Source organism: Macaca fascicularis, chromosome 19, assembly GCF_037993035.2.
Source record: "Macaca fascicularis isolate 582-1 chromosome 19, T2T-MFA8v1.1".
NCBI lineage: Eukaryota > Metazoa > Chordata > Mammalia > Primates > Cercopithecidae > Macaca > Macaca fascicularis.
The window spans coordinates 46,562,344-46,579,604 of record NC_088393.1 but is presented as its reverse complement, the minus strand read 5'-3'; the positions used below and the strand labels follow the sequence as shown (position 1 = coordinate 46,579,604).

At 52.7% G+C, this 17,261-nt stretch overlaps 1 protein-coding gene across 1 annotated transcript; it reads right to left on the bottom strand.

Annotated features, from left to right (window-relative positions):
• Positions 1 to 7,126: 7,126 nt before the first annotated feature.
• On the bottom strand, positions 7,127 to 16,849 carry TIMM50 (translocase of inner mitochondrial membrane 50). Its single transcript, XM_005596063.4, has 11 exons — positions 16,726 to 16,849; positions 15,646 to 15,796; positions 15,075 to 15,106; positions 14,835 to 14,856; positions 11,751 to 11,809; positions 11,547 to 11,666; positions 11,061 to 11,165; positions 10,856 to 10,954; positions 9,005 to 9,161; positions 8,577 to 8,683; positions 7,127 to 7,499 (listed from the first exon to the last, which is right to left on the bottom strand). The coding sequence occupies exons 1-11, from the start codon at positions 16,831 to 16,833 to the stop codon at positions 7,398 to 7,400; spliced, it is 1,062 nt and encodes a 353-aa protein (XP_005596120.3). The 5' UTR covers positions 16,834 to 16,849; the 3' UTR covers positions 7,127 to 7,397.
• Positions 16,850 to 17,261: the final 412 nt, after the last annotated feature.

The window sequence follows — 17,261 nt, the reverse complement described above, 5'->3', positions numbered from 1 at the left end:
GCAGCTGCTGGCTTCCGAGTCTTATATCTGAGGGAATGGCCCCGCCCCTTCAGGCAGCTACCCGGCCCCAAGGGACCAAGGGCGGGGGGAGTCACAGGGGAAGGGGAGCGTGCAGGAGCATCAGCGAGATTCCGTCTGTAGTCGTAGGCACGGGCGAGGTCATGAGTGGGTGATCCCGCGACTTTGCGTGTGGCTGGGGTGGGGTTGGGGGGCTAAGTCTGTGTGAGGTTGTACATGATTTTAAGATTCTGGATGTGTGGTATGAACCAGAGCTACTGGAGGGTGTACACGACTTTGTGATTGTGTGTCCACGTGGGACTGTGCAGCTCAGCATAGGCCTGGAGTTGTGTGTGATTGACACATTTATGAGGCTGTAAACAATTCTGACTGCACGCACGCCCGAGTGGGAAACTAGACGTGTACACGACTTCGTGATTGTGTGACGCTTTGAGATTGTGTGGCTGTGTAGATACTTCTCTGTGCGTGTGTGTTTATGGAAGATCCTGTATAGCCGTATAAACCTGTGACTTTGTGCTGTGTGCAGGTGTGGTAGAGGCTGTGCAAGGTGGGAATGGCGGAGGGCGCCTGTATGTGAATGAGACTGGGTTTGAGAAGTCCATGGATGCAGCCACGTGTGAACACGATGAAGATCCGGAGTTCTTTGTGGATTCCTGTGTGCGTTGGTTTGTGTGACTGAGACTGGGTTTGGGAGGTCCACAGGTGTAGCTGTGTGTGGATACGATGAAGATCCAGGGCTCTTTGTGGACCCCTGTGTGCGGGCGTGTGTGCGTTCCCCCTCCCCAAGACAAATCCACCCTCCCAAGCCCCGCGTCGCGGACGCACCAGACGCCAGGGCGAGGAGCTCGGCCTCAGAAGGGGCTCCCAGCTGTATGTAAATGCCGCCATCTGCCGGGCGGCCGAGCCCCTCCCCCTTCGGGCCGCAGCTGGGCTGCCCGTTTGGCCTCCGGAAGGTGTGAGGAGCAAATGGGCAGGAAATTCCGTCTTCACATACAGGGACCCGCTCCCCCACCCCAGAAGAATGAGGCGGGGGCACCCCGGGCCCTTCAGAAACCCTTTAGTATTCCAGGACCTCAGCAGGAAAAGCCAATTAGGAGCAGATGTCCCAGCCCCTCTGGTCATAATTGCTCCCTGCCAGGCATGGGGCAAAACCCTTGAGCTGGGGTAACTTCTTTGTCTTTCCCCCGAAAGTAAAAAATTTTAGTGCTTAGAGGCTAATAATTATAGAGAAAAATACAGATTCAATTTATATGTTTTTTTTCCCAGAGAAGACATAGTAACCAACGAAGCATAGACCAGCAGAGCCAGGCATACAGTAGGCGCTCAGTTAATTTTTTTTTTTTTTTTTTTTTGAGAAGTTTCGCTTGTTGCCCAGGCTGGAGTGCAGTGGTGTGATCTTGGCTCACTGCAACCTCCACCTCCCGGGTTCAAGCGAGTCTGCTGCCTCAGCCTCCAGAGTAGCTGTGATTACAGGCACCCGCCACCACGCTCGGCTAATTTTTTATTTTTTATTTTATTTTATTTATTTTTTATTTTTTGAGACGGAGTCTCGCTCTGTCGCCAGGGCTGGAGTGCAGTGGCCGGATCTCAGCTCACTGCAAGCTCCGCCTCCCTGGTTTACGCCATTTGCCTGCCTCAGCCTCCTAAGTGACTGGGACTACAGGTGCCCGCCACCACGCCCGGTTGATTTTTTGTATTTTTTAGTAGAGACGGGGTTTCACCGTGTTAGCCAGGATGGTCTCGATCTCCTGACCTCGTGATCCGCCCGTCTCAGCCTCCCAAAGTGCTGGGATTACAGGCTTGAGCCACCGCGCCCAGCCTAATTTTTTATATTTTTAGTAGAGATGGCTTTTCACCATGTTGGCCAGGCTGGTCTCGAACTCCTGACCTTCAGGTTATCCACCCACCTCAGCCTCCCAACGTGCTGGGATTACAGGCATGAGCCACTAATCCCTGCCCAGTTCATTTTTTAATGAATGAAAGAAGACCAGGCTGGGCACAGCGGCTCAGGCCTATAATCCCCACACTTTTGGAGGCTGAGGCAGGGGACTGCTTAAGGCCAGGAATTTGAGACCAGCCAGGCAACACAGCAAGACACACTTTTCTGCAAAAAGAAGAAGAGGAGGAGGAGGAGGAGGAGGAGGAGGGAGGAGGGAGAAGGGAGGAAGGAGGAAGGAAAGAAGAAAGAAGAAAGAAAGAAGAAGAAAGAAGAAAGAGAAGGAGAAGGAAAAACCAGCCTAAAAATTCTTAATTCTGACAACACTGGCATTTGAGCAAGGCAGGGCCATGGGTCAGATTGGGCAGAACATCCCAGGTTCCTTACCCCTAGGGAGTCTTTTCCACTCTTTTTTTTTTTTTTTTTTTTTAATGTATTATTATTTTTTGAGATGGAGTTTTATTCTTTCACCCAGGCTGGAGTGCAGTGGCTCCGCTCACTGCAACCTCCACCTTCCAGTTTCAAGCGATTCTCCTGCCTCAGCCTCCCGAGTAGGTGAGATTACAGGTATGCGCCACCACGCCTGGCTAATTTTTGTACTTTTAGTAGAGACGGGGTTTCACCATCTTGGCCAGGCTGGTCTCCAACTCCTGACCTCGTGATCTGCCCACCTCGGCCTCCCAAAGTGCTGGGATTACAGGCGTGAGCCACTGTGCCCGGCTCTACTCCCTTCTTTAATTCCTTTTTCACCATTCAGACTTCACCTCCTCCAGGCAGCGCTCCCTAACACTCCCCAGAAGCATCAAGCACCTCCTGAGTTCCCACATCCTCCTGTGATTCTTTTATTCCACCCAACCCCTCTGTCTGTGCCTCCCTCAGCCGTGACCACTCTGGCCTATGAGGTCTTTATTTTTTTGAGATGAGGTCTCTGTTGCCCAGGCTACACTGCAGTGGCATTATCCTAGCTTACTGCAGCCTCAACTTCCTGGGCTTAAATGATCCTTCCACCTCAGCCTCCCAAGTAGCTAGGATTACAGGCATGAGCCCCCACACCTGGCTAATTTATTATTTTTGGTAGAGATGGGGTCTCCCTATGTTGCCCAGGCTCAACTCCTGAGCAAAAGCAATCCTCCCACCTTGGCCTTCCAAAGTGCTGAGATTACAGGCATGAGCCACCATGCCTGCCCCTGTGGGGTTTATCCAAGCACAAATCAGACCATTTCCTTCACTTGCATTAGATTCTTCTATAGCTCCCCAGTGCCTTCTAAATAAGTAAGCTTCTCAGGCTGACATTTGAGACCCTCCTCCCACATCCCCGCTGCTCAGACAGGTTATGTGGCCCCAAAGAGTAAAGCCAGACCTTGTAAACCAGTCACCTGGAGGCAAATTAGGTCTCATATTGGGTTAGGTGAGGGAATAGACATCCCATCACAGAATATATTTTAACAGAATTTGGGCAACCAGCTGTGGAAGGAAGCAAATTCCTGCCCTGGATGATCATCGGGGGAACAGATTCCAGGTCTGAGATATCTCAGAATGTTTGTTTTTGTTTTGTTTTGTTTTTTGAGACGGAGTCTCGCTCTGTCACCCAGGCTGCTGCAGTGCAGTGGCTTGATCTGGGCTCACTGCAACCTCCACCTCCCGGGTTCAAGCAATTCTCATACCTCAGCCTTCCATTTAGCTGGGATTATGGGCGCCCACAACCACGCCTGGCCTTTTTTTTTTTTTTTCCCCCTAGAGAGGGTCTCACTATGTTACCTAGGTTGGTCTCGAACTCCTGGCCTCAAGTGATGCTCCTATCTCAGCCTCCTAAAGTGTTGGAATTACAGGTGTGAGCCACTGAGCCTGGCCCGAAAATTTTAAAGATCATAAAAATTGCCAGCCTTTGTGAAGATTTGTGGCAGGCACGATGGCATTTCATGTGGATTCTTTTGTGGTGTGTGGTGTGTGTGTGTGTGTGTGTAGTGTCATGTACTTTAAGGGATTTCTGAGCATCTTTCTAGCTACTCATGACTTTTCTTTATATGCTGACCGTAGTGATCATAGAAGGCCATGCTGGCCAGGCGCGGTGGCTCCTGTAATCCCAGTACTTTGGGAGGCCAAGGCGGGCAGATCACTTGAGGTCAGGAGTTCGAGACCAGCCTGGCCAACATGCTGAAACCCCATCTCTACTAAAAATACAAAAATTAGCTGGGCATGGTGGCGGGCACCTGTAGTCCCAGCTACTGGGGAAGCTGAGGCAGAAGAATCACTTGAACCCAGGAGGTGGAGGTTGCAGTAAGCCAAGATCACACCACTGCACTCCAGCCTGAGCAACAGAGCGAGACTGTCTCAAAAAAAGAAAAAAAAAAAAAAAAATAGGCCATGCCAAGGTCACATTTAAGCAAAGGCCTAAAAGAATAAGTCGTGTAGACTTTAGGGAAAAACACTTCTGGCAGAGCGAACAGCAGTTGTGGAGGCCCCGAGTGTGCCTCAGGCACACCCAGCTATCCCAGGGCTTCCCTCCTCACTTCGTCCCATCTCTGCTCAGATGTGCCTTCCCAAGAGGTCTCCCGTCCATCCCATCGGGTCTAAACCAGTCCTCCAAGTTCCCAGACTACTGCGGCTCCTTGCTATACTTTTCCTTTATGCATTTATTACCCGGAAGTTATCTGATCATTGTCTGTCTCCTCCATGAGAACACTGAACATCAGTTAATGACAGCAGAGCTTTTTTTTTTTTTTTTTTTTTTTTTTGAGACGGAGTCTCGCTCTGTAGCCCAGGCTGGAGTGCAGTGGCCGGATCTCAGCTCACTGCAAGCTCCGCCTCCCGGGTTCACACCATTCTCTGGCCTCAGCCTCCCGAGTAGCTGGGACTACAGGCGCCCGCCACCTCGCCCGGCTATTTTTTTTTTTTTGTATTTCTTAGTAGAGACGGGGTTTCACCGTGTTAGCCAGGATGGTCTCAATCTCCTGACCTCGTGATCCACCCATCTCGGCCTCCCAAAGTGCTGGGATTACAGGCTTGAGCCACCGCGCCCGGCCGACAGCAGAGCTTTTTTGTTTTGTTTTTGAGATAGTCTCACTCTGTCACCTGGGCTGGAGTGCAGTGTTGCGATCTTGGCTCACTGCAACCTCCGCCTCCCGGGTTTAATCAACTCTCCTGCCTCAGCCTCCCATGTAGCTGGAATCACAGGCACGAGCCACTATGCCCAGCTAATTTCTTTGTATTTTTTAGTAGAGGCGGGGTTTCGCCATGTTGGCCAGGCTGGTCTCAAACTCCTGACTTCAGGTGATCCACCCACCTCGGCCTCCCAAAAGTGCTGGGATTATAGGGGTCAGCCACCATGCCCAGCTATTTCAATCTGTAATAACCCATATGGCCTGGTAACAGCAAGCCCCTGGGAATATATATAACCCACATACGGACTGTGCTATTTACTCCTCACAACCATCTGCTAATGTACTACCATCACCCCATTTTAGAGATGAGGAAACTGAGGGAGAGGTGCCTTGCCTAAGGTTTACATAGCTACCATCTGAGTGCCTACATGGGAGTGCTTCATTTGGTCTCCAAAGGTAGCCTATGAGAGAATAACTTTTTTTTTTTTTTTAAGAGACAGGGTCTTCCCATGTTGCCCAGGCTGCTCTCCAACTCCTGGCCTCAAGTGATCCTCCCACCTCAGCCTCCTGAAGTGTTGGGATGACAGGCAGGAGCCACTGTGCCTGTCCTGTTATTCTATAAATGTAGAAACCGAGGCACTGAGAGCTGAAGTAACTTGCACAGGATCACAAGCCAGCTGGGAAGTGGTAGAGCTTGGATTTGAACTTACACAATCCGGAACTCATACTCTTAAGTAATACACAGTGCCACTGTCCATACAGGAGACACATGTGGCTATTTAATTAAAAGTAGCGGTCACAGTGGCTCACTCCTGCAATCCCAGCATTTGGGAGGCCAAGGCAGGAAGATTGCTTGAGCCCAGGAGTTCAACACTGCAGTGAGCTACAGCTACACCACTGCACTCCAGCCTGGGAGACGGAGTGAAGCCCTGTCTCCAAAAAAATTTGTAAGGCTTTTTTTTTTTTTTTTTGAGACAAGGTCTCACTCTGTCACCCAGGCTAGAATGTAGTGGCACGATCACAGCTCATCACAGCCACGCATAACCTCCCGGGCTCAAGGGATTCCTCCCACCGCAGCCTCTCACGTAACTGGGACTACAGGTACACACAACCTCGCTGGGCTAATTATTTTCTATTTTTTTAGAGACAAGATTTCACCATGTTGCCCAGGCTGGTCTCGTACTCCTGGATTCAGGCAATCCTCCTGCTTCAGCCTCCCAAAGTGTTGGGATTACAGGCGTGAGCCACTGCGCTCAGCCTAAAACAAAATTTAAAAATTCAGTTTCTCAGTCACGCTAGCCACATTTCAAGTGCTCGGAAACTTTATGTGGTCACTGGCTACTGTACTGGACAATACAGATCTAGAACATGAACCAAGCATCACAGAAAGTTCCAGTGGAGAACACTGCTACATATCTGTCTGTTTTAGTTAGGAGTCAACATTTTAAAATAGGGAAATTTAATATAAAAACCCCAATTTTAGCTGGGCACGGTAGCTCACATCTGTAATCCTAGCACTTTGGGAGTCCAAAGCAGGAAGACTGCTTGAGACTTGAGACCAGCCTGGGCAGCAAGACCCCATCTCTACAAAAAAAAATTTGTTTAAGTTAGCTGGGTGTGGCAGCACGCACGTGTAGTCTCCAAGAGGGTACTCAGGAGGCTGAGGCAGGAGGGTCACTTGGAGTCACTTGAGCCTGGGAGGTCAAGGCTGTAGTGAGCTAAGATCACATCACTGCACTCCAGCCTGGGCAACAGTGAGACCCTGTCGCAAAAAAAAAAAAAAAAAAAAAAAAATCCCAAGTTCTTGCTTCAACAACTGGCATGTCAAGCAACCCCAGGCCCCCTCTACTCCAGGGCCACACTGGCTGGAGCCAAGCAGCAGTTGGCCTGTTGAGAGGGGTGATCTCTGGTCCACCAGAGCCCCACTGGGCCCATAACACAGTCTCTCCACAGCAGCATGGCAGCTACCTGTCTTTAAAGCCAAGTGCCATCCTCTCTTCCCTTCTCCACACATGCGGAATCTGTGGTCAGAGGGAGATGTATTTTTTACAGATCACACAACACACAGGAAGACACAGCGAGGGTTTTTACATTCCCAGACCAGGGTGAAAAATATGCTCTGATCCAACAAAGCCCCCACTCTGTGCTTGGCAGCCGATCAGCCACTGTGGGATGGTGACCCGAAAGTCCCGGACCTCATCCCGGTGCCCCCATCTGGAGACTCTCGGGACACAGCAGGTGTGGCATCTGGGATGTACTTTATTGGACAGTGGTGGCCCAAGTCTTGGTCTGGAAGCACTGGGGCCCTGGACTCCGGCACTGAGTTTGAGGAGGCCCAGAGTTCAGGGCTGTCTGGAGCGAGGCCACAAGCGGCTGGTGAGGGAGCCGAGGAAGAGGTTCTGCTTGTTGGACTTGGAGAGCTCAGCCAGGCGCTGCTGCTCCTCCTGGGGTCGGGAGACAGATGGAGGAGCGGGTCAGCCCAGGGAGGACAGAGCCTCCTCCCAGACGCCCAGCTCCCCAGGCCTCAGCCCAGGGACCACCTTTCCTCCTGACTTCTGCCAAGTCCAGACCCCTTTCCCCAAACCCTGGGGCCCCCAGCCCAGACACAAGGGACCCTAGACCTCAGCTCCCCAGCCCAGACACTGGGAAGAGCCAGCTCTGAGCCGCAGGAGCCTAGGCTTCAATGTTTGGGGGATGCCAGACTCCAATACTAGGCACTCGAGATATTTAGGCCTGAACTGCAGTAGCTTCTCAGGCCCCAAACTCTCATAATCCCCTTCCCCAGATCCCAGGGACCCCTCCCCTGAACCTGAGATCCTATCTCAGACCCTGTTATCCCAAGGTGAATGCTGGTGAGATCCCAAGTCCGAACCCCAGAGCCCTCCTCATCAGACTGCATCATCCTGCCCCTGGCCCCCTGCACCCCATGACCCCTGTCTCAATGTGGTGGGCAGGGGGAGTTCCCTGGGGGGTCCCCAGGCCCAAATCTCTAGGGACTTCTTCTCTGGGCACTCAGGGACTCCCAACTCTAGGAACCTAACCTAGAATCTGGTGAACTTCAGCCTAGATCCCTGGGAATCTTGCCCAGATGCAATCCGTACTCTCAGTCCCACTTCCAAATTACCAGGGTCCCACCAAGACCATCACAACTCTCCCCACAGCCTTGGGCCATGTGCCCAGGGATCCTCTTTCCAGACCTGATCTAAAACCCACAGTCCACCTCCACAAGGTGACCCCAGACCTACTCAAGACCATCAAGGGCAACCCCTCTTCCAGTCCAGTCTCAAAGCCTTGCCTGTCTCCTGTTCTCAGAGCAGGCTGCAGAATCAATGCATCCCCTCATTCTGGCAGTCCTACAGGACAGGCTGTGTTATGTCCCCCTGGTTACAGAGACTGAGGTGGAGAGGAGGTATCTGCTCACGGTCACACAGCCAAGCCAGGAGTGTGGAGTTGGACTGCTCTGGGCTCCTCATTCAGGAGCCTCAGAGCCGATCCTCCACTCTGGGCATCTGAGCACCAACCTGCTCTAGCCGGCTTTGCCGCTGCTTGAAAGCTGCCAGCGGATCATCCTCCAGGGCGTAGTGCTCCAGCACAGTTCGCACATCCTCCACACCGTTCAGTGCAATGGCTGTGGGCACAACAGGGGGTGGTCAGCCAGGCTTCTGAAGGCCAGAGGCAGGCAGGGCCCACGAGGGGAAGGTCCCACACTGGGGCAGGGGGGTGGTCAGTGCTACCTGGAATGCTTCTAAACACTCTGAAAGGGTTCCCTTGAACATCCCCAGGTATCCCCTGAACATTCCATGAACATCCTAAGAAGCTCCTAAAGACTCCAAGGTGCTCAGGTACCTCCTGCACCTCAGTCGCCCAGCCACGAATAATGCATTTATCCTTCCTCTTCAGAATCAGGGGCTCTAGGGTCAGAGGCCAAGGGATCAGGGGTCGGCCTTACTCTTAAGGAAGGCAGACAGGTCCAATAAGACCCGGTCATCAGAGTTTCCGTCCCAGGGCCGCAGGGCGACGCCGTTATAGGGCTGTAGGCGGAAGGCTTCCTTCTTGCAGTCCACAACTACTACTCGAGCTGGATCCCGATTCAGACATGAAATGTCCTGGAAGTGAGTGACAGATCAGGTCAACATCTGTGCCCAACTCTCCCCCCATCAAGAAGACCCAAAACACACAAAACATACATACACAGCATCACACATACTGGGATCACAATGCCAGGGCCTCTCAAAGACCAGCTTTGGATGATGGCATCGACCCCCACAGAGGACCAGGCATGGCGGCTCACGCCTGTAATCCCAGCACGTTGGGAGGCCAAGGCAGGAGGATCACTTAGCCCAGGAGTTCTAGACCAGCCTGGGCCACACAGCAAGATCTCATCTCTACAAAAAATTTAAAAATTAGGTGGGCATGGGCCAGGCGCAGTGGCTCATGCCTGTAATCCCAGCACTTTGGGAGGCCAAGACGGACGGATCACCTGAGGTCAGGAGTTCAAGACCAGCCTGGCCAAAATGGTGAAACCCCATATCTACTAGATACAAAAAATGGCGGGGTGTGGTGGCTCACGCCTATAATCCCAGAATTTTGGGAGCCCAAGGTGGGCGGACTGCCTGAGCTCAGGAGTTCAAAATCAGCTTGGGCAACATGGCGAAACTCTGTCTCTACTGAAAATACAAAAAATTAGCCAGGCGTGGTGGTGTGCACCTGTAGTCCCAGCTGCTCGGGAGGCTGAGGAAGGAGAATCACTTGAACCTGGGAGGGAGAGGTTGCAGTGAGCCAAGATCACGCCACTGAACTCCAGCCTGGGCAACAGAGCGAGACTCCATCTCACACACACACATGCACACACACAAAAATTAGCCAAGCGTGGTGGTGTGCGCCTATAGGCCCAGCTACTCGGGAGGCTGAGGTGGGAAGACCACTTGAGCCCAGAAGGTTGAGACTGCAGTGAGCCGTGTTCACACCATTGCACTCCAGTCTGGGTGACGCAGCAAAACCCTGTCTCAGAAACAAAAAACAAAACAACCCCCAGGATGTTGGGGAGCTAATCACACAGACTCCTAGACCCAGGGCCTAGCACACAGAGAGGCCATTAGGAAGTTCCCTGGAGAGGGAGGCGGCCACTCTCATGTTAAACCCCTGCCCAGGTGACTGTGGTATGTTGCAGGTTTAAGAACCTCTCACTCAAGTAAACAGGTGCAGACAGATCTGCAGCCATACCCAGGGAACCACAAAGACAGGCTCCCAGACACAGACCCTTCAAGACCCTCGATCACAGTCCATGTATTTCTGAATTCCCAAGAACAACACAGACCCCCCTCCCCAGGACACAGACAGAAACAGAAACCCAACAGACACACAGACACTTGGAGCCAGATCCACAGAGGCCCATTCACAGATCCAGACTCCTGAATATATCACTGGCCACAGTAACAGACGCCAGGTCAAACAAACCGCAACCAGTCTCATATGTACAATTATAAGCAAACCTTCCCAGAAGCACTAAGTTACAGACACAGCAAGATAAAACCAGCTCCTAAATGGTACGTTCTTACCACTAACTCCTGTCTTCTTTAGAGAGACTTCATTTCCCCCCACTCCCGCACCCAGATTCCAGGGAACAAAGAAGAGTGCAGATGTCTGGCCCAGGCTGGAGGCAGGCGTGTGCCTGCCAGCAGGAATAGAATCTGGGCAGAACCATAAGCCAGGTGAGGCTAGGGTCAGAGCTAGGCCCTCCTTTCCTCAGGTGGTGCCAACCCCACCAAATCCCAGAGGCCCATCCATGAACCCATGGCACCTTAACATGGTGTCCATCCATGTATCTTGTGGCGTCCCGGAATAGGCGGTAGGAGATGAAGCCGTGGGGGTCCACGCTATCAATGAGTGGAAATGCAGTCTGCGGGTGGGAAGGGAGGGAGAAAAGGTCAGGCTGAGCCCTGGTCTTCCAGATCTCTACGCCTCCTGCCACACTGACCTTCCTCTCCCCTGCCCCAGAGCCTCACCATGCCAGTCTCTGACGTAAAGATGACAATTTCATATAAAGGGGCGAGCTGCTGGAACAAGGTCTCGATGCCTGGGCGCTTCTTAAACCTCCAGCCAGTGGCCAGCTGGGAAGACAGTGAGGACAGTGAAACACCAAGACCCAGAGGCCCTCAGAGTCCCCAAGAGGACAAAGATCCAGCCTAGGGGATTCTCAGAACAGAGTTCTCTCCCTCTGTCTTTGTGGCTCTTGGAGGTTAAGAAGTACAACATGGGTGTGACTAAGGGTCTGGCTCCTTTGTGGCGCTTACAACATGCCTGGGCACACCTACACCACCCTACAGAGTGGGTGTTAGCATGACTGCCTTCTCCCAGCTGAAGAAAGCGAGGCAATGACAGGTAACATCTCCTCCCCAAGATCACACAGCACAGTTAGGGCTGAAAGTCCACCTCATCACAACCCCGCTGCCCAGGTCTATCCCCAACCCACTGCCTTTCCCGGGACACACCGACCACTCAGGATGCAAGAGGACGCCAGTGAGCTCCAAAACGAGCGTGTAGGGTGGCTGGTAGTACGGCTCCTGCAGAGGGTCTGGGAGAAGGCAAGGGCTGGTGGGCTCGATGATCATCTGTGGGAGAGGGATGGATGGGGGCGCTCAGACAAGGAGGCCAGGGCTGGAGACATGGGGACTGAGCCCAGGGCTTCTGCTCACCTGTCTATAATCTTTGAAATATTTGTATGTCCGGCGCAACTGCTGTACCAGAATTGGATCTAGGAGAACACCAGGCACAAAGAGATTCCACAATAAGCCGCTGCTCAACCTCCCAGACAAACCAGGGGTTTCTTATCTACCAGATACAAACAGGTCTGCATACCCACCTGGTTTGAACTAACTCACTTCTAGGTCCAAAGATAGAAGGCAATGACATACCGCCAGATAGGAACAGAGATTCATTTACCTGCCCCGTTTTAAGCTGATACTTACATCCACATACTACCACAGGTATGAAACAGAATGCTTATACATTGGCCCACTTAAAACCCACATACAAGGCCGGGCACGGTGGCTCGTGCCTGTAATCCCAGCACTTTGGGAAGCTGAGGCAGATGGATCACAAGGTCAGGAGATCAAGACCATCCTGGTAGCCGGGCGCGGTGGCTCACGCCTGTAATCCCAGCACTTTGGGAGGCCGAGGCGGGCGGATCACAAGGTCAGGAGATCGAGACCACGGTGAAACCCCGTCTCTACTAAAAATACAAAAAATTAGCCAGGCGCGGTTGTGGGCGCCTATAGTCCCAGCTACTCGGGAGGCTGAGGCAGGAGAATGGCGTGAACCCGGGAGGCGGAGCTTGCAGTGAGCCGAGATCGCGCCACTGCACTCCAGCCTGGGCAACAGAGCGAGACTCCGTCTCAAAAAAAAAAAAAAAAAAAAAAAAAAGACCATCCTGGCCAACATGGTGAAACCCCGTCTCTACTAAAATACAAAAAAAAAAAAAAAAATAGCCGGGCGTGGTGGCACGTGCCTGTAGTCCCAGCTACTCAGGAGGCTGAGGCAAGAGAATCACTTGAACCTGGAAGGTGGAGGTTGCAGCAAGCCAAGATCACGCCACTGCACTCCAGCCTGGCAAGAGAGTGAGACTGTCTTAAAAAAATAAATAGGCCGGGCGCGGTGGCTCAAGCCTGTAATCCCAGCACTTTGGGAGGCCGAGACGGGCGGATCACGAGGTCAGGAGATCGAGACCATCCTGGCTAACACGGTGAAACCCCGTCTCTACTAAAAAATACAAAAAACTAGCCGGGCGAGGTGGCAGGCGCCTGTAGTCCCAGCTACTCGGGAGGCTGAGGCAGGAGAATGGCGTAAACCCGGGAGGCGGAGCTTGCAGTGAGCCGAGATCGCGCCACTGCACTCCAGCCTGGGCTACAGAGCGAGACTCCGTCTCAAAAAATAAATAAATAAATAACCCACATACACATAAATCTGCTGACATTACGCCAGTGTACACATACTTTTTTTTTTATAGAGACAGAGACAGAGTCTTGCTCTATTGACCAGGCTGGTCTTGAACTCCTGGGCTCAAGTGATCCTCCCGCCTTGGCCTCCCAAAGTGTTGGGATTACAGGCGTGAGCCACTGCACCTAATTTATGCCAGTGTATTTTGCCCACTTTGAATCACTAGGCTTCCAGATCTGCCCACTTTAAGCCAGTGTGCTGAATCTAAACCACAATGAATATATAAACACATCTGTACACTGTAAAACAGTGGTTCAGAACTAGGAACAATTTTGTCTGCACGCCTACCCCTGGGAAATTTGGCAATGCCGGGAGATGTAATTGATTGTCGCAATACTGGCATCTAGTAGGCAGATGCCCAGGATGCTACAAAAATCCTTCAATGCACAGGGCAGTCCTCTATAAGAATTATCTGGTCCAAAGTGTCAATAGAGCCAAGGGTGAAAAACCCTGGTTTAAGTGAATATACTGACTCCAGTTTACTTTCTCATTTTAACTTATTTTTTTTTAGAGGTGGAGACTCACTCTGTCGTCCAGGCTAGAGTGCAGTGGCGGGATCACAGCTCACTGCAGCCTGTAACTCCCAGGCTCAAGTGATCCTCCCAACTCAGCCACTGAGTAGCTGGGACCACAGGCACAGGCCACCACTCCCGGCTAATGAATCTAGTATAAACAGTAAACTTACATGGCTGCCTACTTTAATACAGTATTTTTAGGGTAATACATGGGCGTTCCTCTTAAAAAAACACAATATATTGGGCCAGGAGTGGTGGCTCATGCCTATAATCCCAGTACTTTGGGAGGCCGAGGAGAGTGGACCCCCTGAGGTCAGGAGTTTGAGACCAGCCTGACCAACATGGCGAAACTCTGCCTCTACTAAAAATATAAAAATTAGCTGAGCGTGGTGGTGTGCACCTGTACTCCCAGCTACTTGGGAGGGTGAGACACGAGAAATATTTGAACCCGGGAGGTGGAGGTTGCCGTGAGCCAAAATTGCACTACTGCACTCCAGCCTGGGCAACAGAGCAAGACTATGTCTCAAAAAAATAAAAAATAAAAACAAAAAAACACAATATTGAAACCAGTTAGGCTAGTAAACATATACACTTTAAAACTTCAGATTTACCTGCCCAATTTAATTCAGCATATTATTTGTGGAAGACAGCATGATTCTACAACTGCCCGGTTAAAATGGCACTCACCCACCTGCCCAGTTTGAAACAATCAATGTATTAACATGACTGTTTGCAAACGTCCCCCAACATAAACAGGTGGCTTTCTGGACCCACCAATTTCATTCTTCTCCTGGGAAGAGCCAGGTATGACACGATTGACAACTAATCTCTACTATCCAATTTGTCATAAACTTCACCACCAAAAGCTGGTTAACCAGATGGAGAGGGAGGAAGGAGGCGTTGTTTTGAAAATGAGCCTAATGGGGTAGGGGCTTGAGGGGGATGGGGAAGGAGTTGGGAGCTGCAGATGCTTGGTCGAAGACACAGGAACCCATGTGTCTGGAGATAGGCCACGCTGTGTCCCCAAGCCCTCCCACCCAAGGCTCCCCTCCCCCATCTGTCTCTGACCATCTGCTCGGGGCTGAGGGGCCAGGGAAGCGGGCTTGGGCTTTGTAATGTCCCTCCCCACAACGCCATCCAGCTGCTGGCTCCCCCACCTCCCCAGTGGAAGGAGGAGGGGCCGGAGACACCAGATGGGGAGAGAGACATCCTTACAAATGACAGAGTTGAGAGGGTCAGGGACTCCAGAATCTGTGCTTGTTCACTCACCATTGTCAAACTCATCAGGAATCTGGGAGGTGGAGAGAAAAATGGAAGGTTTAGGATGTCAGAGGCAGAACCCCATCACATACAGAAAAGGAATCTCCAGGACCCCAACAGGAATAGGCAAAGGTCACTGGGAAAGACAGGCTCACTCCAGACAAGCAATGTGCCTAAACAGACCAAAGAGGACCCCTCTCACCCACAGGCTAGGACTCCTGGCAAGGCCTCGGTCTCTTTCCCCCTCACCTTGGCACCATTTTCGTCCACTGAGTTGTTTCCTGCAAGGGAGACCAGGATGAATATGAGGAATTAGGGCCCAGTCCCCTGGGTCCTGAGGGAGGAGTGGGATAAAGGGCCTGGACTCCTGGATCTGAGGAAAGAGAGTTAGAGGCACAGCCTCCTGGATTCAAGCCAGGAGGGGGCTGGGAGCCAAGATTCCTGGGTCTTTGAGAGAAAGGGGGCTGGGGCTGGGACTCTTGGGTCTGTGGGATAAAGGAACTAGTGGAAGGCTGGATTTTTGGGTGCTGAGTAAAGACAAAGTTTAGGAAGCTGATTCAGGCCTATCCTTCCCCATCTTTCCCTCTTTCCTGTATTCTGGTACAGGAACCAACTAGAAAGACTAGAACCTTAAGGAGCAGAAGGGAGAAGAAAGAAGACTTCCCTGGTTTTCAAGGTAGGTGTCCTATTTGGCTGCCCTATTGAGGAAGGAGCCAGGGAATGAAGATGAGACACGTTGGTAGGGGGTAAGAGTGGGAGATTTCACAGTGGACTAGGGAGGCCAAGGAACAAAACTGGAAGGCAGGGATATGTCCCTCACCAAAGATATAGACGACGCTCACGGTCCCACCAGCTCCAAGCAGCCCAGCAAGCCAGAGCGCAACTTTTTTGGCATAGCTGGGACCCTCTGAACCCGGCTGCTGCTGTGGCCCTTGTGCCTTAGTGCCCCCGCGGCTCCCGATCTCTGCGGCCTGCGATTGAGAAAGGGGAGGTCAGCTAAGAGAGAAGAGAGGTCAGGATGGTTCCAACCTTCCAGTACAAGAAGAATCAAGTTCGGGAGCCAAGAGGCAGACACCCACAGAGCCCTGGACATCTGTGTCCCTGGAGGCGCAGTCAGGAAGTGGGGCGCTCAGAGGGTCAAAAGCAGACTGTCCCGCACCAGGATGCCAGGAGTTTTAAGAGCTAACAGGCCAGGTGCACAGGATCCTGAAGGCAACAGGACTGGAGGGTCTGCAGTCCAGAAAAGCAGAGCACGGAGAATAAGGGATGGGAGGGCCTAAACACTGGGATGAGAGGAAACGGAGGTCACAAGTGGTGGGGGAAGGGGGACAGACAGGACGGGGAGTTACGACATCCGGCTGCTTGGGGCTAAAGGTAGCAGAGTTACAGGGTAAGGGATGGGAGCGGAGGCGGGGAGGGGCAATCACTTGTCTGGGGCTTGGGGAACTCGGGTACAGAAGTGATAGAGTTGGAGGTCAGAATGGCTGGGTCTCTGTCAACATGGAGGCAGGTCGAATTGGAAACCCAAACGTCTACCTCATCACCACCAACGCCACAGAGAAAATAACTCCCACGGCCAGACTGGGACTCCAGCATACCAGGCCCCTCCTGCTCAAGTATCACCTGAGTGGTCACTGAGATGGGGAACCGGTAACCTTCTCCTCCTCCGGCACCCACGTGGGTGGGAGGTGGGGTCTAGAGGACACATCTGGGTTCCCAGCCTCCAGCCTAGGGGAGCAAGTGTTGTCCACCCAGGAGGCTGGGAAGGGCCCCAAAACGCAAGCGGCGTTTCATTCAGCACCCTGAGGTGAGGCGTCCCGGAACCCCCAAGGGGCGGCGATATGTCCGGAACTCCAGGGAAGGGACCCCACATTCAGAGTGCCACCCTCGTTCCGCTCACCTGATCTGGGGCCCGGGGGGGCGGCGTCGCCAACCTCGTGCACAGTCCCCGCGAGCCGAGCCGGAGCCCGCTCCGCAAGCGCGAGCACAGCGCTGCCGAGGCCGCCATCTTGCGCTGACGCCACGCGGCCCCGCCCACTCGCTCCCTTTTCACCCGCCCCGGGCCGGAGCTACAGCCAATGGAAGCGCGGAGGCGGGGCGGGTGGACGGAAGCCCGAGAGAGACCAAAGTCATCGGGCGGATTGCTGCAGGCGCGCTTGCCTCTTACCATTCTCCTGGCTGCCTCTGGGGGGGCGCCAACTGGGATCCAAAGTCATCTGGACCACGCCCCGCTTGGGCCTTGCAGAGCGCCACCGCCCCTGCAAAGGACGCAGCGAGGGAAGGGATCACACTCATTGCCCAGAGGTAAAGCTGAGGCCATAATGGAGTCAGTGGCTGCCTGATTTGTCCAAAAAAATAGTCACGAGTCAGGTCGCTTGTCTCACTGTGTAAGGGCATCGGCCCTCACCTCCCAATTGTCAGAAATATACATTGAGG

Bases quoted from the DNA above. Each gene is read 5' to 3' on its own strand.
- TIMM50 (XM_005596063.4), bottom strand. From the start codon at position 16,833: ATGGCGGCCTCGGCAGCGCTGTGCTCGCGCTTGCGGAGCGGGCTCCGG. The intron at 10,955-11,060 runs GTGAGGCTCTGG...TCCCACCCGCAG, and splicing joins TTACGTCAGAGACTGGCATG to ACTGCATTTCCACTCATTGA. The intron at 8,684-9,004 runs GTAAGGCCGACC...TTGTGCCCACAG, and splicing joins CCTGTCTGCCTTCCTTAAGA to CCATTGCACTGAACGGTGTG.